Source organism: Pipra filicauda, unplaced genomic scaffold (assembly GCF_003945595.2).
Source record: "Pipra filicauda isolate LSUMZ 115617 unplaced genomic scaffold, ASM394559v2 scaffold88_size2543281_pilon, whole genome shotgun sequence".
Classification (NCBI taxonomy): Eukaryota; Metazoa; Chordata; class Aves; order Passeriformes; family Pipridae; genus Pipra; species Pipra filicauda.
Genome location: NW_024105075.1, coordinates 1,640,899 through 1,665,741, shown reverse-complemented (window position 1 = coordinate 1,665,741; position 24,843 = coordinate 1,640,899). Strand labels below are relative to the sequence as shown.

Below are 24,843 nucleotides of genomic sequence, written 5' to 3'. Positions count from 1 at the left end.
CCCCGCCCCTGGCCGCGTCTGCCGCGGGCACAGCGGCGCTGCGGGGGCACTGCGCGTGCCCGCGTCCCCGCGTGCCCGCGTCCCCGTTCCCGTCCCTGTCCCTGCTTCCGTGCCTCCCTCCGCCGCCGGCCTCCCCGGCACCGAGCGGGGGGAGCCTCTGTTCGCCGCCCGGCAGCCGGCGGACGCATGTTCGCGGGCGGGGGCGGCGCGCCGGCGGTGAGCGCGGGCGAGCATGGCCGCGCCCGGGTCGGAGAAGAGCAGCAAGAAGAAGACGGAGAAGAAACTCGCGGCCCGCGAGGAGGCGAAGCTGCTCGCCAGCTTCATGGGCGTCATGAACACCATGCGCAAGCAGGTACGGGGGGCGCTCGCCAGGGTGAGTCCCAGCCCCGCGGGGCCGCTTCCTGCCCTGCAGGCACATCCCGATCCAGCTCCCGCGCGTGGGCTTCCGTGGGCTTTTCGTCCCTGGAGCGCGATGCGGTGAATGACCCACCGAACGTGGCACCGCGGGAGGCCCAGGGTGTCTGGCAGCCGCACAGCGAGAGTAGCGAGCTCCGATTTCCCTTGCGTGGGCTCATTGTGGGCGCTGGAGGCAGAGGACGCCGTGGAGCCGCTTTTCCTTGTCTGATAACGCCTTGCCTGTGGTAGGGCAGGAGTGAGGCTGCGAGTGATGGCCCAGTGTCTTCACCTGGAGCATTCACAGTGCCCTTTTCGAACGGAAGCCTAAGGGTAGTAAAAAAGTGGTGATGTGGAATTTTTAACCAGGATTCCTCTCTGAACGAACTGGCTGTGTCCCCGTGAACAGTGAAACTGTAACGGGAGGAGAGGGATGACTGTAACCATGGTTTGGTTTCACGGGTAGCATTTGTTCTTGAATGCCTCTGGCCATCTTACTGGGAGGTCAGTGGCACTGTAGGAGTCTGGTGGCCTCATCTGGCCTCAAATTCTGACGTTTTGGGCTGATCAGCTTTCTTGGTCAATAGTCCAATGATTATTAAAGGTGACTCCTCTGTTTACCAGTAGAGCAAGAGTAGTAACCAAAATTACAATTGTGCAAGTGCATTTCAGTTGAGCTGTTAAAACTAAAAGAAATGTTTGGTTTTAAATTATTCTTCTTTATAAAAAAAGCTTAAATTTCTGATACAAGAGCAGACGGATAATCCATATAACTCCTTGCATATGAAGAAACCTTTCTTCTCTTTGGAGGAGCTAGCTTGATTGTGGAACTTTGATTCATTCAAACACAGTGATGTGGAGCCAGAATAAAAGCTACCTCTGAAGGCAGAACATGTGGGGGCTTCATACTTGGCACTGTCATGTGTTGTATCTTCTGCAGTTTAGATGCTTGTCCTCCACTGTTAATCTTGCCAGAGACTCGGTCCAGCTTTTAATGCTGTCTGGGTCCTGGCCTCAGAAGTGATACCAGTGTTGGTTCTGTTTTTCTCCAGCGCTTCAGCCCTGTTCTTCTCTCACTAAAGCACAGTCAATTATGTTGTCTGTATAAACCGTTTCATGGAACTAAGCTCCTATATATGAAAAACAATATTGTTTTCTGTGACTTCAGGTAGCAAAGTAAAGACTTGAAGCCTGGGATCTACTTTTTTGATGTAGGCCTTGTTTCCGATCTAATCGCGTAAACATATCCCAAGGTGTGGCTGAGCTCATAACTTAGTTCATCAGTGTTCAGCTCATACCTCTGTCACTGTTTAAAAGGGGATGTCAGATGCTGCTATGATTTTTAAGTAGATAGAAGAAATATTGCCCTCCCTTAGATGTGTGTACAGTCCCCAGCACAGGGAATTCGTGCTTTACCATGTCCCTGTTCCACTATGTGGCACCACATTGTCATTCTGGGTAAGTACCTCATCTTTCAGTGTAGTAAAGTGCAACTCTCATGTAGCTACGACTTACTCTAAAACACATGGAGCGAGAGCATCAGGATTAAGTGCTGTGAAATCTGTGTGTACTTGTGATTCAGATTTCAAACTCTGTTATGCCCAGGGAGATACAGCACTGAATTTTGCATGAAAACTTCTTATCTGACCTCAGATGGTGGCTTTGCATATCCCACCCAATGCTGACTGCTCCAGAAATTCTTGCATATTTCATGACACTTGTGTTTCTTTTAGGAGTTGTTTGTAAGAGGAGGTTAACTATTATTGAGGGGACAGGGGGAGGTGTGATTATGTAGGATAAAATTAGGAAGTCAGCAGGAGCCAGAGGAAAAATATTCTGGTTTCAGCTGATTAGTTGTGCTAAAGTTAAAGAGGATTTACAGGCAGCTCTTTCTTGTATTTTGATAAGTCAAGAACTATGCTGTGGTTATAAAGCCTGAATATGAGTTAAAAATTTCTTGTGATGGAAATGTCAACATGCATGTGGAACACTAGATATTTATCTGCAGTAGTTTAATGCTGTAGGAAGATGTGCTGACAGGAAAGTAGAGCTAATTCTGAAGAGGCTGCTTTTTGTGTGAGCTGAGATCAAGAGGCAGCCTCCATGAGTACGGGTGTTTAGAGTAAACCATGGCCATACCTGCACTCAGTACAGGTGAGGTGTTGGGGCCAAGTGTGTTTAGTGCAGGAGGACTTGTTGCTGATCTCCAACACATGACGGCCCACATTTTTGTGGGTTTACAGAACTATTGGACAGCATGTGCGTAAAGCCTTTGTTGCAACTTTGCAGCTGAGTGGAGGTCAGCCAAGAAAGAGTCATTGGAAATGAAGCTGGGATAGAGCTGTAAGGTGTTGCTGAACCTGTTACTTGGAAGGTGAAATGCCCTGCAGAAGCTCAGGTTGGGGTGTGTCCTTTGGTTAACACCAGTCACTGGTTGCATCATGGAGGCGACCCAGTGACAACAATGGATTCTTCTGGAAAGAAGCGCAGAAATCCTTCGAAGAGCATTAGTTGAAATGGAATAGTCACACCTAGAAACATCCCAGGGAAAGAAATTAAAATGATGGTCTGTTTTGGTTGGCAAATGCACTCACAGAAGCCTTAGAACATCTGAGGTGCTTCTAAAGCTGAGCTGAGGCATTAAATGTGTCTTACAAATGCAGTGTGGAGCTCAAGCAACAGTTGCATGTCTTGGCAAAGCTTGGCCAAAGGATTTTATGGTACCTTATACTGTTAATTTCTGATGCTTGTTTTGAACCAGAAGTGCTAGGAATTTCAGGTTTAAAGGATTTCTCTGAAATTTTTCCAGAATGGTCTCTTTTGTTGTTTCAGTCCTATATAGTTTAAAGCTACAGATGTACAAAGGAAGCTGTATGTCACCCCCATCTAACTTTCATTTAAATAATATCTTTGAAACGTATTATTTATATTTTGTCCAACATTTGCTTCTGAATGTCCTTAAAAAAACTAAGAAGACAGACATATTTGAAGGGACTGTACATGTGGGTTATCAACCTCTTGACCTGGGCCCTAGATAATATTGTCTCTACATGGAAAACATTGACACAGGTCTAAGCATGTATATATTACCCACAGTAGAAGCATTCTTTTTCGAGTTTAGCATTGGGATGACTGTAGGTAGGTGTTTCTGAAGGTAGATCCATGAACTTAAGGTAGTAGTCAAAAATGAATTCCTGTATTTTGAGGAAGCGGTGCAGCTTGGTTTTTCTTTCTTAATAGAGAGTCTGTTATAATTAACTGCAGTATCATATGCATTTATTTCAGTCAGTATGTTCTTAGAAAGGATACCATTTCAGAATCTATTCAAATTACGTGTTTTTACCCCAGTCCCTTACTCTCCTCTCACCTCTTCTGACAACTTTTATAAGTTCTGTCGCTTTCCTTTCTCCTTCTAGTGCATGACAGTTCACATGTAGGGGAGAAACTAGCTGCCTACATATAGATAGCAAACAAATGAGAAAGAAATTATTTTTTTGTCTGGATGCTAGTTGCTCTTCAGGTATGACCAGTCAAACCCTTCCACAGAAGTGGTATTTTTCAGATACATTTTCTTTAAAATGTTCCGTTGAATGCTTTTAACTCATTCGTAACTTTCACTCCAGTTGGGCAATATGATGACAGCCTTCCGATATGAGATTTCTGTGAATTTTCTTGAAAATCAGCAGCAGAGTAGAGGAAAGTGACTGAGAGATGTAAAGAGTGCAGCCCCTGCCAGATGCTGCAGAACCTACGTTTTTGGAGGCTGATGTAAATGCCACAGGAAAAACTATAATCAGAGTTCATAAGTTATTTGTGGCCATTCTTAAGGTACAAATTCAGGGCTAAACTGACCTTTGATAGTTCTCCAGGTTTACTGAACTTTGACTTTCAGAAAACCTTTTTATCACATAATGCTCTTGAGTTGTGTGGGTTACAAAAATCAATGAATTTCCATAGGTTGTTCTTAAAGAAATATTGCTCAAATATTTTAAAAAATGCTGATTTTTGTGGTTTTTGTCTGTTTTTTTCCTCTGATTTAGAAAACTCTCTGTGATGTCATTCTTATGGTTCAAGAAAGAAAGATCCCAGCTCACCGTGTTGTGCTTGCTTCAGCCAGTCATTTTTTTAACTTGATGTTTACTAGTAAGTCTTTTGAAATTGATTGATTTTAAACTTTTATAATTATGTCCTGCTAGATTTGTGGCTGACAAGTTTTTATTTTATGAAAGTGATTAAGTTGAGGGATAAGTATAAATGAAGATTTCTCACTTTCTGTCCTTTCATTCATCTCTGTTCACCCCTCCCCTCATTTTCCCTTGAACACTCTTTTGATCAAGTCAAGTGTTACTTCATATGTAAGCTCTCTTAATAATTGGGGCCCACACTCTCTATTAGAGTCGATCCCCTTCCCTTAACCTGAAAACTGTGAGGTTTTGCTCCCATGACAGAATTTGTCTGCCCGGTTGCTTCCCACCATTAGGCACTTCTGCATATAAGACAGGCTTTCAGAGATTAGGAACATGGTTTAATGTTGAACTCAATGATCTTAGAGGTCTTTTCCAACCTCAGTGATTCTGTAATTCTGTAATACTTGTTTTTATGCTCTCTTTAAAAATTCTGTCGCATGGTATCTTATCTTTTGTATGCCTTACCCATTAATTGTAAAATTACTGTGAAATCAAAGTCAAGTAGAAGTAAAATAACCATGCCTTCCAGTGGTCAGCTGGTAACCATCTGTGGGCAAGCTTAGTGCTGTGCCTGTGTGTGTGAAGCTTGGAGCTGTCTCCATTGTTATCAGGGTAACAAGTATTCTTCCCAAGAATGCAAAGGCAGTGGAAGGATTTAAAAAAAAGGTTTATTTCAGATGCAAGGACCACTTTTTTTATGATGTTGCACACATCAGGCCTCCAGGGGCAAAAGGCAAAGCCCCGCCTCCTCCAAGGCTTTTTGTATCTTCTCTCTCTCCTCCCTCACACTCTCTCTGGCCCAAGGAGGCCTTGTACATGTCTGCAAACATGTTATCTCTCTGCATACCAGAGAGCAAGGCTGAGAGCTTCTCTTGCTATGGGAAGGGGGGGGAAAGCATTGAAACTGCCTTTGAGAAAGTTACCGTTTAGGCAGAAAGCCTTCCTAGCGAAAGGAGTTCTAACTTTCCGTTACAAATTCTTCTGGAAATGTATCTATTCCTAAACTCAGCTTGAATGTGGAAATGGCTTTTGATAGTGCAACGTGTGCTTCCTGGTTTTGGTAATGCTACCTTGGCAATCTGTGCTGCAGTCAATGACATCTATGACCTTTTCTATTTAATACAGTTATCATAATTTACCTAATACAAGCATGTACACACACCAGTGATCTTGTTTGTTCCACTGCCTCCTTTCTTTCCTGACTTGCGTTAGTAACCCTGGGAAAACAGCAATCAACTGTGTGCTGTTTTTAGCAGGTTCTCACTTTGTATAATCACTTTATTTTCTACTGTTTGCAAAACATACAATAACTGGAGTGGCTTTATTGATTAAAAGTTTGTTTTTTAATCTATTTGCAGCAAATATGATTGAATCAAAGTCCTTTGAAGTGGAGCTAAAAGATGCAGAGCCTGACATTATTGAACAGCTTGTGGAGTTTGCTTATACCGCAAGGTAGTTTTGTTATTAAAGCTTACACTTTTTCTAGGAAGCTTGGCAATTGTAAATGATAAAATCTTAAAATAATGCTTTTGTGATTCATCAATTTTGTTACTATTAGAGTTCTTTTCTTTGTTTAAAGCCTGATGTGACTAGACCTTCTATCCTTCCTCCGTTTTCCTTTGTAATGAGTAGGAAGGTCTACAGACCAAAGAGAACGGTATTTGTCTCCAGAAAGCAATTCAAAGCACTTCAAGCTTTTGACTTCAGTGTTAGAGTCAAATGATATTTCCCACTGTTCTGAAATTCAGGCCTTTATTGTTGTCAGCACAGTCTCTCTTTGTGGCCATGGTAGCTATGGCATGGAACCATTTCCAGGAGTTATACCTTCATCTCAAAACAGGCAGTGTGGGTAACTGTTCTGTGGACAGCAGTTCCCTCCTATCTCAGGTTGTCGGTGTGTTTGGGATTTTTTGTGGATTGTTTGTTTTTTTCCCCCAAACAGAGCTCCTACAGATGGTGAGGATTGTAAACAGTACTTAATCAGCTTTAATTAGATCTATGGATGGCAGGCCTTTCATCTTTGTACTAATGGGATTAGCTCTCATTAGGGAGGCTTTCTCTTTTTTTTTTTTTAAGAGGAATCTTCTTGTATACTCTGTGAGTGGTGAGAGACAGTCTGTGTAGACACCCCACCCCAGCCACATGGTTGCCTGCCCTGGTGCCCAAGCCCTAGTCTGTGGGTTCTGTACCTTCTCTTGAAGCACTGCCATACTAGTTCTGCTGATGAACTCTGGGCAAATCAGCCAGGGCAGTTCTGACAGTGGTTTAGACACAGTTTGCTGATGCTGACATCTATTTGGGAGTAGGAAACTGTCACAAAAAAGGTCTTTTTGGGGTTTTTTTGTGTTAGTGTCTAACCACACAAGTCAAAGCAATAGTATAGGACTGCAGCGGACCTGTGTTACAGGCTTATTCTTCAGATCCCAGGACTGGTTACCCTTTGCCCTGCCTCGGTAAAGCAGAGCAAATGAAAGCAGTTTGGAAAGATCGTAAAGGGAGATTGTGTCTTCAGACTGTGTGAAAGATTCTTGGGCATATAGCAGGGAAATAATTTTGCCATTTCTGTGAATTGGCATAAGTTGCTTTTTTTTTTTTACTGCAGCAAATGAGGTAATTTCAGTGATGCTAATTTTATACCTTCTCTTTTTCAGAATCTCAGTTAACAGCAATAATGTCCAGTCTTTACTAGATGCAGCAAACCAGTATCAAATTGAACCTGTGAAAAAAATGTGTGTGGACTTTTTAAAAGAACAAGTTGATGCTTCCAATTGTCTTGGTAAGAGAAATAGACTTAAACTTACTGTTTATTTTTTAAATTTGCTGTTCCTGAAAAGTAGATAATATTGTCTAAAAGACAGTAATGTTTGGCTAAATCCAGGCAAATAAAAATAATTTTGCTCTGGATCTGAACTGTTTCCCCTTGCCACAGGGTCCACTGAATGTGCAAGATCTCATCCAGCTTGGCAGAACACTGGGGCTTCTTGTTGGTTAGAGAACCACAGTTGAAAAGGTGGAGCTTTCAGTTGTTACTGTACTTGCAGACACAATTTGACAGATTTGTAACTTACAAAACTAGCATATCTTCTACAAGAATGAACAGAATAAGTTTAGGTTACTTTTGGTTTTATTCACTTTTCATTTTGACTGAAATCCATGAATGTCATCTGGGCAGGTTTGATATAATATGTTCTGTAGCTGTAATGTGAACTTGGTGTTACATAAAAGGCAAACAAGTAGAACTAAGTACTTTTTCATACTTAAGATTTGGTGCACTTCATTTAATCAGAGATTAAAGAGAAAATTTTTTTTAGGGTTTCTTACTGACATTTGTTAGGTAATTCTCCTAGTAACAGCTCAAGCATGTTACAGATGTTTATAATAGCAATAGAAGTGTTTTGCAGAGTGTCTGAATTACGGATTCAACTGACACTTCGATGCAGTACAGCTGTGGCTCTGAAACAACTGCTGGAAGAAAGGCATTATCTACTAAGGAAAATGCCACTTAGGCTTGCTTTGAGTGGCTTTTATGTAGCTGGAAAATCAATTATGCCAACATTTGCATACTTTGTTGCTAATTTATAGCAAAAAGGGAGATAAAAATTAAATAATTTTTTTCCTTAAGGCATTGTTTGTAAGTTGAAACATATTCTGTGCAGACTTATAGGCAAATGCATGGTTTATTAAAAAAATGGATTTGAAAGAGACCATGGCTTAATTTGAATCTCTTGAAATTTTGTCAAGAGGTCATACACATGGATTTTATCTTTCTGCTTTGCATTTTACTACTTAGAGCAGCTCTGACTAGTTGTAGCCCATGGGATAGTGAGTTACTCCTAGTACACTTGCCATCTCCTCCATAAAAGGAGGAAGGCTGTAGCATGATGAGCAGGAGTTCCTGCTGAAAAGCTCTGTGCTTATGTAGTTTCTAGTGGGAAGGCTGGCAATGGTGCTTCTCAGTAACAGTTGCTATTTATAACTTTGTGCCAACATTCTGCCCTTCCAGCAACATGGACATGACTTTTTTGTGTTGTCTGCAGCTGACTGTGCTACCTCTATAGAAAAGTCACAGTTCACCATGACTCTTGAAGGAAATTGGGCTTGGTTGGTGACTGATGCTGCATGAGCAGGTCAGGGAAGGTCATAAAACCTGGATCCAGTTTCTCAAGCTGTTCTGGTTAGACTTTGTTGTTGTGGCATGTTGGTTAAGGTACTGTTGTCAGCTTCATAATGGGGAAAGAAACATGAGGAAATAGTGCTGGAAAGATACTTAATACAGCAAATGTTGCAAGTCTGACATTCCAATTAGTTTGGAAGGGATAGGAATAAGCAGCTTGTCCTTGTCTTAGTTTGTCTTGAGTTGCAGATGAGTTATGATAGCATGTGTTTAAAAAAAGAAAACAAACATGGTAATAAATATTAAACTGGGGTTGCAAGTATCACTGAAATTACGGTAATTATACTCTATTTTAATATATTAAAGGTAATTGCAGTTCAAATTTGGAAGGGTTTTTTTCTTACTTCATAGGCATAAGTGTGCTAGCAGAATGCCTAGACTGCCCAGAACTGAAAGCCACTGCAGATGACTTCATCCATCAGCATTTCACTGAAGTTTACAAGACAGATGAGTTTCTTCAGCTGGATGTTAAGCGTGTGACACACCTCCTGAACCAAGATACATTGACTGTGAGGGCAGAAGACCAGGTGAGATCCCCGTTTCATACCAGCTAAGAGCACTGAACTTCACTATCTTTTTTTGATCAAGAAGTTGTTGCATACATTCAAGTATCTCACTTCTGATGTTCCTAGAGGATATGATGCACGTAGTGCTTGCTAAATTGTGGAATAAAACATGCATTCTAGCTTGGTCAAAATCAAATTTTAATAAATATTCACGTTTCAGGTGTGGTTTATGTATATGTTTCAGCAAACTAGGAAGAAAGAAGTCACAGAGGGAATTAGCAGAAGTTTCCTTTATTGAGATAGCTATAGGGCTTCTGATTCCATAGTATATGAGCTAAATTAAGTTTGATGTATCATAGCAGTTGCTTCTAGATTGGGATTTATGTGCTTCGAAGTGTGAGCAGACTGGGCCTTAATGGCTGCATGTTTCTCTTGAGTATGGTCTCGGCCTATTCTAGAGAGGAGTTGCTTCTGATGGAAACATATGCATACACAAGTTAAGCCTGGGGAACTGAGGGACTTGGAAGCAAGATGAGCAAAACACTGAAAGCTAGATGCATTGGCAGTGATGGAAGGCCCTTATTTAGGGAGCGGACATAAAAAAGTTTAGGTCGCTGAAAGGAGCCTGGAGTTTCACTGAATTAAAAGTTGTAAGCTGTGGTAGAAATTACATTTGCAACTGTCCTACTTGGAATGCTTGATTCAGCTTACAGCACAGCCCTGAATGCCTGTTTGCCAGCTTGTTCTTCCTACTGCAGGAAAACAGGAAGCATATAGGTGTCTGCACTGCAGCCCAAAAAGTTGATTGTAGGGTGGTCATAGCAGCTGGGTAGTACTTGTAGCTGCTGGATGTTTGTAGTTTCTCAGTCAAATCTGTTGAAAACAAACTGAAATCTAATTTAATTTAACTTTCTTTGGGTATGGCATCATGAGTTGACTCATACTTTTGAAGTGCAACAGAGAGATCTTGTAGCCAAGATGGTATGTGTGTCCACTTAGAAGTGGATGTTTTGCTGACTATAAAGTTTTCATTTATGTTGACCTCCAACAGGCAGAAGAATCAATTTGGAGCATTAAGGTTTAGTTATTTGTCTTACAGTGTGGTGATGTACTTTATGAAAATAAGAATTCCTGGGAGTGGGGGATAATATCAGGTCATTGAATATAGTAGTAGGCTGGTTAGAAGTATAAATATGAGCTATGTCACAGTTCAACATTCTTACCGAGTGCTGGATGAAAATCACGTCACAGGGTAACATTCTCAGAGCTGGAAGTGTTGTTTGGCTTGCAGCCAAAATGACACTTTGGAATTCACGTTCTTGAAGTTCTGTTGGTAAGGTAGGATGGCATGCTTTAACCTGGCAGCAGTGGTAGAAAACATATTGTACATCATCATTACAATTCCTTTAGGAAACTAGCAGTGTGCAGTGTGAAACTACAGAAGTTTACCAGTGGTACTATAGGAATCTTATTTCTCATGAGTACTGCTAGAAAATTGACATAGTACTCTAATGTCTGTATTGGTGTAAAGCATATTTGCATTTAGTACAAAAAGAAAGGTGGCAATAATTACTGCCTGTCCTATACAATGTTTCCATCCCAGTCATTCTGTTGAATTTCCTTAGCTGATGGAATTGAACCATAAGTATTTTTTTCTCTACTTTCCCTCATTCTCTGGTAATTTTCCAAAATTATAGCTGGGGTGGTTTAGTAGTCCTTCTGAATAATTCTGCCATTAAGTTTCTTTCCATGTTATGTCTCAGTCACTCACTACTGATTATTGTGACCAGTTTCAGCTACAGGCATAGGTATTGGCTGTGCTTGTAATGAAGTTATCCTGCCACTTTAGAGTCAGTGCTACTAGATAAAGCCTGCTGTGTCCGAGAGCAGCATGGGAGTATCATAGTTCATGTATAATACTAGACTTTTGTTTCACTTCTTCCTGTCTCGCGGTACAGTCATAAATAGAGCAGATTTCATGATTACTTTCCCTGTTCTGTCTTCACTGCCCTTTTAGGAAACCCATTACCTTTTCCTGTAAAGAGGAGAAAGAGAGGAGGCCTCTGATAAATTTACAGTAGTCTGCAGCTAAAAAGTTTGATTTAAATGGTCCCCTGAGACACAACAATAGCAATATATTTGGATCCCTAACGTGATGATTTGGTAACAGAAGCAGTTTGTCGTCTTAGGAAACCATATCAAGTAGAAGCTATTTCAACATTTCTGGGGAATTATTACTCATCATGGCTAGGCTTCGCGAACGAAGATTTGGGAAGGCTCTAAGGAATTATTACTGATGTTATGGCATTGAACTTCAAATACTAGACTTAACCTGGTACAGGAGTTACGCACATAAATGTGAATTGCAGATTCGTGTTTTCCATTTGGAGGAAAAAAGTTAAATAGCAGAAGTAGTAGGAGTTTTAAAATTTGTAGATGAGTTTTATTCTATGGTTGTGTATTTGTTTTACTTCATGTCTGAGCATTGTCTTTTTTTGGGTTTCAGTAACTGTTTTGTTGCGGTGGGGGTTGGGTTTTTTCTGGAAGATGGCGATGGATCCACTCATACTAAAATGATACTACAAATTAACCTCCAGTTTAGAGCATTAGGGTTCAGTTATGTGTCTTACTGTATGGTGATGTACCTTATTCTTTTCTTTCCATCTCTCTTGTTTAAGGTTTATGACGCAGCAGTCAGATGGCTGAAGTACGATGAGCCCAATCGCCAGCCGTACATGGTTGATATTCTTGCTAAAGTCCGATTTCCTCTGATATCAAAGAACTTCCTAAGTAAAACAGTTCAGGCTGAACCACTTATTCAGGATAACCCAGAATGCCTTAAAATGGTGATCAGTAAGTGACCTCTAGCTGAAATCTTTTATAATGTTCTGTATAATTAAAAAGATGTTGTGGAATTTTTGAGGATTGTTTGCTTTAAATGCTCTGACAACATATCCACATTAAATCCATCTGACTGTGTTCCCTCTAGTATGTTGCCTTTAGTTGAAGTTGGATTAGGAGATTATTACGTAAATAAAACCTATCTTATGTAACAGTGTGACTTTCATTTGTTTTCTCCTAGCAAATGACATGAACTCCATGAGAAGTAATGGAATGGAGATTTTGTCAATGACTCATTAGAGTAATTGAAAGTTAGTCTGCCTTTGGGACACACTAGTAATTTCAATATCATTCATGCTCATATGTGAATTAATAAAAGAAATACTTCATGTCAAAATTTTGAGTATTATAAAGCTTCTCTAAGCAAATTAGAATGTTAACTCTATGTTGCACTATTTTTATCTCTAGTATATACTGGCCATTGATCCTAAAATGATTGATCCTACATTTGCATTCTCAAGGTGCAAATAAGATAGGGAACAAGCTTCCCCTTTGTTTTTAGATACCACTCGTGAAATTTTGTCATGTAAGAAAGAAAAGCCTAGATGTTAATAAATATTCTGGAAATAAATTTTTGATTTCAGTAGCAGTTAACTAGTTGGCTTCATTTTAGTGTAGATCTAAAAAACAGTACACAACTGCTTTCCTTCAGATTCAATGAGCAAGATTCAAATTAACCTATGTGTTGGTAAGTATTTGCTGACCTTTGACATCTCAGTCATACTTGTTGTGTAACATGGAGTTGGATGCATTGTTTAAGAAATAAGGATTTTTGTGTAGCTTTAGTGGCTTGTAATGTCACCAATATTTTTGCATTCTCTGGAGGTCCCCTAATTGCTTGTTAATATTGTATAAATTAGCTATAGATCAGTTGGTATATAACATGAGACTATATCCATGTCCTTATTGTGTGGAGCAGGCAGTTTGAGACAAGGTGTAAGTCTGGATGTATGCCCTTATCCTCATGTGCTGCTGTGCATTATTCTTCCCTTTTAAATCAAAGCTATATATAGGTGTAATATAGAAACTTAGTTTCTCTCTTTTCCTTCTCTTCCCTCTCTCCCCCGTCCCTGCCTTTGAAACCTCCCTTGCTATGTGTGAGCTACACTAGATCTGCAACAGTTGTTGTCTTTGTTCCAGGTGGGATGCGGTACCATCTCCTTTCCCCAGAAGACCGAGAAGAGTTAGTGGAAGGCACACGGCCAAGAAGAAAAAAACATGATTATCGCATTGCTTTGTTTGGAGGCTCACAGCCCCAGTCCTGCAGATATTTTAATCCCAAGGTAATCGTTACCTCAGAATGCATTAAGATTCACTGTTTGTAATCTCACCTGTTTTATTTGCTGATGGTATTAACTAAGAGATTATGAGCTACAAAATGGTATTAGGAAGGATGTATTCCCTGCCTCTTGGGTATGCAGTTGGAAGAATATGGTTAATTAACTATTTTTAAGTCTGTGTACCAAGATGTAATACGTCATTTTGAATAGAATGATTGTGTTTGTTTCTTGGCAATATTAGATACGGAGATCTGATCAATCCATGAGTTGAGAATTGATTGGTATGTGCATCACACAGCTGCAAAGAAATAAAAGGTCACCAAAACATCAGGCAATTGGTTAGGAATATAGAAAAGTCTGTATGCATGTGCATGCGCTTATGTGTTTAGAGTAACTCAAAGCAATTTTTTTTAGCACTGTTAAGTTATTGGCTCATATTTTAGTGTAGAATCCAGTTTTGAAGTGCAAGGGTTTTTTTTTTTTTTAGTGCAATTATTATAAATATGCAACCACTTCTAAATATTAATGGTTCAGGATTTTGTTTGTTCTTAAGAGTATGTAAAGAGTGGGATGGGGAATGAGGAGAAAGTATTACGTAAGTGGAAAAGAGTGAGTTTCTTCAACGAAAAACTTAGAGTTGGCCAATTTATAGCAACCAAGTTCTGCCTGAAATTTGTTCCCGTGTTTCCTGAATAAAATCGAGCCACAGGAATGATGTATGTTTCAGCTATACAGACTAAATGGTCTAGAAACATCAACTGCATGCAGAAGGTTTACCCATACTCTGTTTTACCAGGCAAGCACATGTAGTAATACAGAAAAAAGTTGCTACATAAACATCAGGGCTCTCTAAGTTATGAAATCACATGCATGTAATATTTTGTGCAGAAATTCTGGTTCTAACTCAGCATATTAAATGCTTGTTATGATTTCAAACGGTTTTGTGTGTTATCTGTGTGAACTTTATAGTCAATGTGAGCCCTGTCAAATCTAATTCAGAGTGAATGAGCCTTGGGGATGTGTTTTGAACTTTTCTGTCACATTCCTATGTAAGATGAAATTGAAGCCACCTTCTTTGAGTACCACTCAAACCTGGGGAGAAGAAAAACCTACTACCTTTGCTGACTTAGATTGAGAGACATTTGATATGAATTTCCATTTGGAGTTCAAGATTCCCAGCTAACGACCACCTTTTTCCTTCATACACATACCCAAGATAAGCAATATTCCAGCTGGGGATGAGGAGGTGAGGGGTGCAGAGCAGATAATCCTTTCCTTTCCAGGGTCTGAGTTGGGGAAGTCTTTGATCAGGGCATTCAGAACTTTTCAAACAGTTACATGGTTTTGGCAAAGAAATCTGTTTTGTGGACAAAAAGTACCATCCATGAAAGTCTACATAAAGCATAGGATAAAATGCCTTTTTCTTTCATAGACTATTTGTCCAAGCATAACACCAAAAAGTAACTGAATTGGGAAGAAATTTTACAGAACTGCCTCCCGATCAAGACTTATGGCCTTGCATGTGGATTAATGGGCAGGGGGAGAATGGGGCAGGGAAGGAAAATTCAAGAAGTGGGAAATTGGAGATTGTTTTTCTAACAAGCATGTTTTCCTAGTGCTTGTATCCTTTCCTGGGTGTTCTTAGCTAGCCTGTCATGTCTCGTTGGATAGCTTTTACCTAATTTCCAGTTCTAATCTATTTAAAGGTCCTTTTCTGAATGTTTTGCTTGAATATCTGAGTTTGATATTTAAAACTATGACAGTAGCTTCTTAAATGCAACAAGCCAAGGATCCAGAACCCCCGTTGAATTAGCATTTAACTCATTTTAATTAGTCTCATCAAAAGATGATGAAAGGGTCACAGAGCAGGGAATTAAGCTTGTGTACGTACTTTTGCAAGGTTAGGACCTTGGGAAAGAATTGAAATTTTGTTTATTGTCTGTTAATGGAATAGTGACCTAGTCCTTCACTTGTGAATTTAATTAAATTTAGTAATTTAATTAAAATCTTATGTCACCTAAATTGACAGTTGTAATACAGATTTCCATAATTCTGACATGATAAAACTAGTGCAAAAATTTTAATTTTCACTGATGCCTTTGCACACAAGATTAGTCTCTAATGCTGATTTTCATTTCCTTCTTGTTAAAAGGGTGCTTTAAATAAGACTGGATTGGATACTGTGTGTTATTTGTTGAGACTGTTAGCAGTATGAGTTTAAGACTATATTTGTTGTTTGTGTTGCACTGTAACTGGTATTTCTATTGATGCATGTACTTCATCAAGAGAGTAAAATGATGCAATGGGGCAGATGCAGATGGGTATAACACTTGTGGAGCAGTCTGGCACTAATTTGAGTAGAGATGTTTGTTTTCAGATGACTACTAGAAATCTTAGTAACAGTTGTGGGAAGCATTTTCTTGTTGAATTTTCCACATATTATTTTTAAAAAATATATTCTTTTTTTTTTTTTTTCCCCTAGGTTGGGAATAACATACTGGTTGTTTTGTTCTATGAGTTCTTGATAAAAAATTTATACATGACTTTGAGATTTCAGGTCAGCAATATGCTTATTCTTTTGAAATTGCTGTCTCTAGTGACCAGAAATGGTTGGAAGTTTTAACTTTTTAGCAGTGTAAAATTCAACAATATCAAGTAAAAAGTGACAGATGCCTGGCAATGCTATTTCTTGATGACTAAGGGAAACAGCATACCTTTTATGAGGAGATGAAGGTGTAGTCAATAAGCTGTTAGTGGGGAGGTTGTCCATATTGGGCATGTCTGCTGTTTTCTGTGACAAACTTTGAAGAGAAGGTATCAACTGAAAATGAGGGAAAAGTCTTAAACAAGAAATGTGCTTTTTCACATGACCCATAATTGCACGTGCCATTCTTATCACAGGGTCTTGTGGCTCTTAGGAGTTCAGATAGTTTTAATAAGTGGTTAAGTAAATCGATGAAATCAACCATTTGTTGAAAACAGAGATCAGCAGGGGAAGTGTCACCATATACCTGTCTTGGTCTGTCTTTCCTTACTCAGGCCCCCAGAAATGAGGCTTGCACTTCCCAGGGCTGTGTGGATATTGACTGTGGTGTAAAGCAACTCTTCTGCATAATTCCTAAATGTGTTAAATGCAAAAATTGAATCAATTCTATGTGGTACAGACTAACACTGAAGAGCATTACAAGAGGATGGCCTAAATTGCCTCCTGCTGAAAGAGGAGGATACTGCTGAGATGCTCAAGTTATGGCTTTCTGTTTGATAAAGGTATGGATGAAATGGATACATGAGCTGAAGCTATAAAAGTGGGTCAGATCACAGCCCTTTATAACAGTAAAGGAAAACAACAGGATTTTTTGTAAAATTGCCAGTTTAAGCTAGAAAGTATGTTGATCTTGCACAATGCGCTGAGACATTTTCTTAAGATTTATGCAGCTATTTATTTTGCCATGCTGTAGTATGGCTTTCCTTTCTAGGATGCCCCAGGACCTGTTTCTCACCATAAAGGGCCACATGCACCTGCCAGCTCTTCTTGATATGGGGGATGCTACAAGAAAAGATTGTAAGATGTTTTGGACTATAACATGCTCTGCCTCTCTTTCTTTGAACCCCCATGTAGGAGTCGCTGTTCTTCCTCATTGACCAAGGTGTTTGAAGTATGTCCTTGCTAAGAAAATGTAATGATGTAACGTCTTGTGTGAACCATTGCAGTGAAGGTCATTCAGCAGGTTGAGGTAGACCATCTTGAGGTGGCACAGATAACAGTTAAGGTCCCGTACTTTCCTGTTCGGTATAGGATACAAACTATGCTCATGGAATATGTGAGATGCTATTACTCAAGAAGTGTTTCTTGTGCTGTATGCTATCCTGGTCTGCCATCAGTTGCTGAGTTTGGTGTTATTAAGGCTTTGGGCATTACTGCCTGTATTTGATACTCGCTGATTTTGCCAATCTGTGCAAAATCAGTTTCTAGGCAACGTGACTGCCAGTATTTGTGATGGAGCATTACCCTATTTCTCATGCGATCAACTGTGGATAGCTAGAGATCATTTGTGTTTTGTAAATTCTGTAAATAAGCTTCTAGTTGTCATGGTAATAAAGTATGTATCAGAGCTTTTTAACTGAGTTGCTTGTCAATTTGGATATTCTCCTTTTTCCATTGTCTTTGGTACATTCTGTATTTTATTATTTTTTAGAAATAATCTGTTACTATATGTAAGATGTCTTCTTCCATTGCTATAAAAGAAAATGCAATCCTACTTTATTGATCACATGCATTGTTTCTAACATAATAGCAGCAGGAGGTCAATTCTGTTGGAAAAAACACAACTGTTTTTCAGGGACGTTGTACTGGGTGCACACAGGGAATGAAATAGAAATTCATAATGTCATGGTTCATTGCAGCTAACCGTGTCTGTGTCTAAAAGAATTTTTTAAGAGTACGCCTGAGGAGTATTCTTCAATAAACAGTGTTCATGTTTTTTTTGAAAAGGAACTTAAAACTGACCATATCTAAATCTCTATGAAAAGCTGTGTTTGAAAAACACTCGCTGTGCAGGTAAGTGTTATAATCTATTAGACATTACTTGTTCTTTGTAATGCAGGATTACAGCTGGACAGACATCCGATGTCCCTTTGAAAAGCGCAGGGATGCAGCTTGTGTCTTCTGGGACAACGTAGTTTATATTTTGGGTGGTTCCCAGCTCTTCCCTATAAAGCGAATGGACTGCTACAATGTGGTGAAGGATAGCTGGTATTCCAAGCTAGGACCTCCAACACCTCGAGATAGCCTTGCAGCCTGTGCTGCTGAGGGCAAAATTTATACATCTGGTGGTTCAGAAGTGGGTAAGACACTAAAAATCTTTAAAACAAACAAAAAAGCACAAAGAAAGATAGCTGGAAATTTTTCTGGTTTTTGCATGACTGTTGACAAGAAACTGCACTTTGCCATGTTAGCCTAATGAGATTATTTTCCTATATTTAGGATTTTATCCCCCTTTGCCCAATCCAACAACCTGTGTTTTTAAAATGGTTTCACTGAATGAAATGATTAATCTTTACATTAACTAGAGCATAAAGTAGACTGCAGCTCTTAGGGGTTAACTAGGGACAAGGCCAGGTTGGATGGAGCTTTGAGCAACCTGTTCTAGTGGAAGGTGTCCTGCCCATGGGCAGGAGAGTTGGAAATAGGTGATCTTTAAGGTTCCTTCCAAACCAAATTATTCTGTGATTCTATGAAATATATTTTGGGAGTCCCACTTCTATAAATCTACAAACCTTTGAGTGGTTTAAAATTTTCTGCGATATGTGGCCAGAATAGCTGCGTTTTGACAACAGCTTCCTTGTATGCAGCATATGTTGAGCCTAATGAGATTTTTTTTTCAAGGGGAAAAAAGAAAGGTAGAAAAGAAATCTTTTAAAACTACTGCTCTTGGTGGTGAAATGATACCTGGTCCTCTAAAGGAATTTGTCCAATTTTTCTTTCAAATGGCAGAAGTTATCTTCTTTTATTTTGTTATTCTGTTGATTTGCTTCAGCAAAGGGAGATAAAATACTTTCTCTAGATGTTATTACTCAAAACAGTAAAGAAAAAATAAGACCATTGGGATTTTTTCTCTCTCCAAAAAACCCTAGAGGCTGACTTATGCTATCATGTTATAGGAACATTTTATTTTGTCTACACCTGATACATCATCAACAACCCAAAAGTTGTAATGTAGGCATGCTATATCCTTGAAAGTAGAGCTTTAAAAAAAGCTATGTTCTGGGGAAAAAAATCCTAGAAGAATGAAATTTTCTAGTAGATCCTTTTGAGTTCTGCATCGGTGCAGAGGGAGGTGAACAGAGAAAAAAGGTCATAATCAGTGCTTAACATTGATAAGTCATTTAACGGGAGGTTGTAACATGTAGGCCATGTAATTTGGCCTCAAATATTTTAAGAGGTCTAATAAAGCAGCAGAATAGGCAGTTCCCAGCTGCCACCTCACGTGCTAAATGTGAAATAGCACTTTTCCCATTACTTGAAACAGACTTAACTAAGGCTGCACTGGGAAACTTGAAACACTACAAAATCTCATAAATCTTCATAATTTCCCACATTTCAGTTCATGGGGAATAATGATAGAAACTTTTGATTGTATAGTTTATTTTCGAATACGTGTTAAATAGTTAATACAACCGTAATGGAGATCTTAATTTAGCAGTTTTCTTTGAAAACTACCCTTACACTGTGCACAGCTGCACTTTGCTTTCCATAAATATTACTCAAGACAGAACAGTAAAAGCCCAAATTGAATAATGCAGTTTATTTTGCCTGTACTTTTTTCTTTAGATTCAGTGAACACTGAATGTTTGGAAAAGTCTGTCTCTCCTGAATCTAGTATTTTCTAATTTGAAGCAGGCAATTATGTAAAAGCATTAATCTGATAAAATGCTGCAAGTGTTTAGCTACAAAGAAATGTAAAAAAATTGCCTGTTTTTTGCATCAATTGAAGAGGTTGGATTACTGTGCCAGTCCATGGCTCATTTCCCCTTCTTGAATTGATGGGAGTCCTGTTTTATTTGCAATAACTAGCAGAGTTTAGAAGCTGAATTGTTCCACTCTGTTTTGGTACAGGAGAAATACTTTTCATTATACTGAAAATGGAAGCTTTTATCTGTTAAAAAAGACATTAAAGACAGATCTGCCTTATTTTCTATGGATGGGAATTTCTACAGCTTCAAAACGATAAGGATGACTTTACATCAAAGAAAAAATACATCCCACTCTATACAATTTTTGGTGAAATTGAGAATTACAGAGTAGAAGTAAACAAATACACAGTTTATAGGAGTCTGTTTCTGTATTTTGGGTCTGGAAACATAGCATTGTTCTTAAGCTTCAAACCCTCAACTGGTAGTGAGTACTGCTAGTATGACACAATTTTTGGAAGTAGAAATCCAAGGAAGAAGAGGCACAAGAAAAGCCACCTTTAACTGTTCTAGGTGAATATATCTATTGAAGCAAAGGGAAGAAGGACCCTGGTTCTTTTCTGAGAAAGTTGTATGCAGCCTTCTCTGCCTTGCCTGTGATTCAGTTACTTCAGCACAAGTCTTTAAGCTCCCATGTATCTTCATTAGAAAAATCGCTTTTGATTTCAGTGATAGTTTTCTTGGCCCCTGAGGGAGGAGTACACAGACCCTGCACTTCCAGAAAATGAGTATCTGCTACTCCTCAGGAAGAAAATAAAGTGGGGAGGGGTAGCTGTTTGGTGATTGCTAATAATTCAGGAGTATGGTATGACATAATCAAGCTATCAAAATTCCAAAGGCAATGAGTATTCTGGGAATTGGGCAAATCACATTGCATACAGAAAAAACTCATGAACTTGTAGTAAGTTTACAAAGATGGTTACTTTACATCTGAAAGTTCAATATATTTCCAAGTAGTAAGAGTAGCATGAGCTGATGACAGGGGATCAGTAATCTATATTTATATATATCTCTGTTCAGGATTTATTCCCCTCAAAAAACCCCAAACTTTATTTTTTTTCTTGTTGTTTTTAAACAAAAGTAGCAATTTAATCAACTTACTTACTGGAATAAACGAGTGAAAGAAACTATAAGTATGTGCTTTTGAATAGTCCCAAATTTCAAGTTGGTCAGCTCTACTTTTGGAGGTGGGAAAGCAGCTTTCCCTTTTCAACTAAGAAACCAAGTCTCAGTTTGATAATTGCTGTTAGACTCTTCCCTTGAAAGACAACCATAAAAATTAATGCCACTTTGGTGGGTTTCTGTTTTTTTTTAAGGAAATTCTGCACTGTATTTATTTGAGTGCTATGACACGAGAACAGAAAGCTGGCACACGAAGCCCAGCATGCTGACTCAGCGATGCAGCCATGGAATGGTAGAGGCGAACGGTCTCATTTATGTGTGCGGAGGAAGCTTGGGAAACAATGTTTCTGGAAGAGTCCTAAATTCCTGTGAAGTTTATGATCCAGCCACCGAAACGTAAGTATTGTATTAATTGTATTAATGTTATTTTTAGTCATTTGGGTCTTTGCTAGCTCTGTAAATGACTCAAGTATAGATGACTAAAGGAAAAACTGTATATGGTAAGGAATTTTCCTGAGTCAGCAGTGAGGAATCAGTTATTTGTAGCTTTACTTGAAAGGCAGTTTTTCTTAAGCAGCTTTCATCCCTGTTTCATTTTCTTAATGATAGGTTTCATTTAAATGTTTTATACTTACTTTCTATGAACTAGATGGTGACTCTTCCTCTTGTGTTTGGGTTTCTTTTTCCCCAGGTGGACTGAGCTGTGTCCAATGATTGAAGCCAGGAAGAACCATGGGCTGGTGTTTGTAAAGGACAAAATATTTGCTGTGGGTGGACAAAATGGTTTAGGTACTTGAATTCTATTAATTCTCTAGCTGGTCACACAGCAATGAATTCTGCTCTGGTCTATTTTGCAATGAATTCTGCTCTCTTCAACTGAAAAACTCTGAGCAACACCATCAAACATCCTGTTGTTGCCACTTTAGTTTTGCGTTCCTCTTTTCACCTCCCCACTTCACTGTATCTTATTTTTTAAATTCTTGTACTAATAAGAGTACCGTCAAGTTCAGATACCTACCCCTACTGTAGCCCAGTTCCGAAGTAGTTAATATGGCTAAACCAGGCATCTAAGAAAAGAGAATTAATTTATTTTTTTTAGTTATTTATGATGTGTTTTGAGATATTTTAGCATTCTTTAGAGAGACAGGTAAAGGTATAGCCACTATTTTAGGAACTTCAGTCCAAAGACTTAAAGATAGTCAGATATTATAAAGCAGTGAAAATGTGAGACCTCTTTTGAGTGCCCAGCTTTGAAATAAGACTTACTGTCGTGGGCAGGTCATTTATGATCTGCCTGTTTCCTTGTCTTTAAAACTAGAAGAATAATAGTTTATTTACCAGAATAATTGAATTTTAATTACCGAGGGTTTCTAAAGTGCTTTTCAAAATGGAAAATTCTCATTTATGAGGTTTTAAAGTCACTATTTATGGTAACTGGTATACTTGATATCCGATGAATGCTATTTTAGAATACAGCCTGATTTTTAATTGGCTACTAAAACTATTCCATCGTGATTGATTCCTAATGCAAAAAACGGTAGATGCATTTATTGCGCAAACATTTTATCAATCTGTAACTGCCAGAGCTGCCATCTTGTACAATGTTAGCTGAATGCTCCTTTTGGAAGTGTTAATGACTGGTCTTACTGGAATAGAATGAGGAAGACTTATGTATGGGGTGAAAGACTCATACCTCTTAACATGATAGAAAAGTTTCTTAATCTCTCAGATCTGGTAATTCAGGACTGGAAGTGAAAACTGACTCAGAGTTGTTAAATAAGGATAACAGAATGTTTATGGCTATTGTAAGGTGTAATTACTAACATATTTCTTGAAGAAGCGAATCTTAGTCATAAAATCTACTCTTCTGTAATAACTCTTGGTTTCTTTGGCCCTTATCAAAGGCTTTTACACTTCACTGATTTTACTAGCATCATGAAGAGAGACATCCTCTATCAGTAAATGGCCAATTTTGGTAAAGGTACCTGTCAGTCCTCTAGAATAAAATGCCCTAGCTACAGGGAAGTTTCAGATAGATTCCTAAGTTTTAGTTACTAGCCACAAATCCATCACAAATTCAGCATCGCTAGTTCTTCTGTTCATGAAGTAGTAACACGTTGGAATCTCTAGAAAGCGTCTAATGTGAATTTGTTACAACACATCTTACTTTCAATCTCCTTTTTACTTTTCTCTGTATTTATACAAGGGTAAACTGCTAGTTTAGAAACCTAGGGTGTTTTTTCAGGTTTGTTTTTTTTACTGTAGGGTTTTTAAAACCTTAAAAATAAAGACTTCAGTTTCATGGAATAGTTGCATGCTCTAGTTCAGTCCATACAGTATAATGTAATAAGCAATTATCTATTTCATTGTTTTGTAGGTGGCCTTGATAATGTAGAATATTACGATATCAAGATGAATGAATGGAAGATGGTGTCTCCAATGCCATGGAAAGGTGTAACAGTGAAGTGTGCTGCAGTGGGATCTATAGTCTATGTCCTGGCTGGTTTTCAGGGTGTTGGTCGCTTAGGGCACATTCTTGAATATAACACTGAAACAGACAAGTGGATAGCCAACTCCAAAGTCCGTGCTTTCCCCGTGACGAGTTGTTTAATCTGTGTTGTAGACACTTGCGGGGCAAATGAAGAAACATTAGAGATCTGAAGACCTGTAGGAGATGCTGAGACGTTCTTCAAGGACTTGGGGAAAGATGGCTATTGGTGCTTTGCTTCCATATTTTACTGAATCTTGTTAAATTTAATAACAGGAAAAAATGAGATGCAGTCTTTCAATTTGTATATACAGCATATTGTGTAATGTGGATTTTGTCATGCCCATTTTCTTGTCTGTTTTAAGAGATGGGGATGTGTTTTGAGAATCCACTTACCTAGGTAACATCACATGGCATCTTCCTTTAAAAGGGCTGTGGGTGTGGCCTTCTCAAACATAGACCAAATTAAAAATACTTAGAACTCTTCTAAAGCATTTGGTGAAGAAAAGATTTCTGGTTAAATGACACTTTACCAAGGTCAGTTGCAGATACTTCATTTGGTAATGGTTAGTAGGTATAGCTTGGGTCATGAGAAAGATGGGCAAAATTTTTTTCTCATTCATACCTACCTGCAGAAATCTTACCAGGATGCAATGAAGATATTTTCTCAGGAAAGACCAAGGACTGCTGTCTAATAAAGATTCCCAATATTTCTACAACTCTCTAGATCGTGATAGCTGCACTCTTCCAATGAGTTTCTTCCATCATTTGCATGACTCCTTATCAATTTTTTAAAGTTAGAGAGGCCATATATAGAGATTAGAGAAACATTTTGATGGTCTCTGGCATTTTGGGGAGCTTTCACGGAAAGACTTGGATTCGTTTGTTTTTTTTTTTTTATTACACTGAGGTAAGGGAAGTCAAAGGGTTGAAGTTGACAAGAATTGTGCACTATAATTAACAAGTTGGAAACTTGGAGTGAATTTTCAGTCTCTCTTCCCAGGCATCAGACTGTACATACTGTGGATGCCAAACTTTTAGCAAAGATGGGAAGAGGAATGGGAAAAGCAAATACAATATACAGATATATTGATTTTCTTCTTGAAAGTGACTGTTTTTAAAATGGCATGAACAGAGTCATTAAAGATACTTTACAGAAGTCTTCAGAAGTTGCGCATGGTTATTCATCTCTGGTCTAGAAGCACAGAGCTCTGTAAATGCTCCCAGCCACCACGATGGTAATTTCTTCGTCCAGCATAGAAGTCCAGCCTGTCAGGCTCGGTGTCATCAACACTTGTGTGCCTCTTCTCAGTTCTGGAGA

At 38.9% G+C, this 24,843-nt stretch overlaps 1 protein-coding gene across 1 annotated transcript; it reads left to right on the top strand.

Annotated features, from left to right (window-relative positions):
- The first annotated feature begins 53 nt into the window (after positions 1 to 53).
- Positions 54 to 24,681, top strand: KLHL7 (kelch like family member 7). The gene is made up of 11 exons (XM_027738365.2): positions 54 to 352; positions 4,434 to 4,536; positions 5,939 to 6,032; positions 7,232 to 7,356; positions 9,106 to 9,281; positions 11,939 to 12,113; positions 13,302 to 13,444; positions 18,046 to 18,286; positions 21,229 to 21,430; positions 21,726 to 21,823; positions 23,412 to 24,681. Exons 1-11 carry the CDS (start codon positions 233 to 235, stop codon positions 23,693 to 23,695), a joined length of 1,761 nt encoding a protein of 586 aa, XP_027594166.1. The 5' UTR covers positions 54 to 232; the 3' UTR covers positions 23,696 to 24,681.
- Positions 24,682 to 24,843: the final 162 nt, after the last annotated feature.

Excerpts from the sequence above, each read along its gene's own strand:
- KLHL7 (XM_027738365.2), top strand. The coding sequence starts at position 233 with ATGGCCGCGCCCGGGTCGGAGAAGAGCAGCAAGAAGAAGACGGAGAAG. Across the intron at positions 7,357-9,105 it reads TGATGCTTCCAATTGTCTTG|GCATAAGTGTGCTAGCAGAA; the intron begins GTAAGAGAAATA and ends CTTACTTCATAG. Across the intron at positions 21,431-21,725 it reads TATGATCCAGCCACCGAAAC|GTGGACTGAGCTGTGTCCAA; the intron begins GTAAGTATTGTA and ends CTTTTTCCCCAG.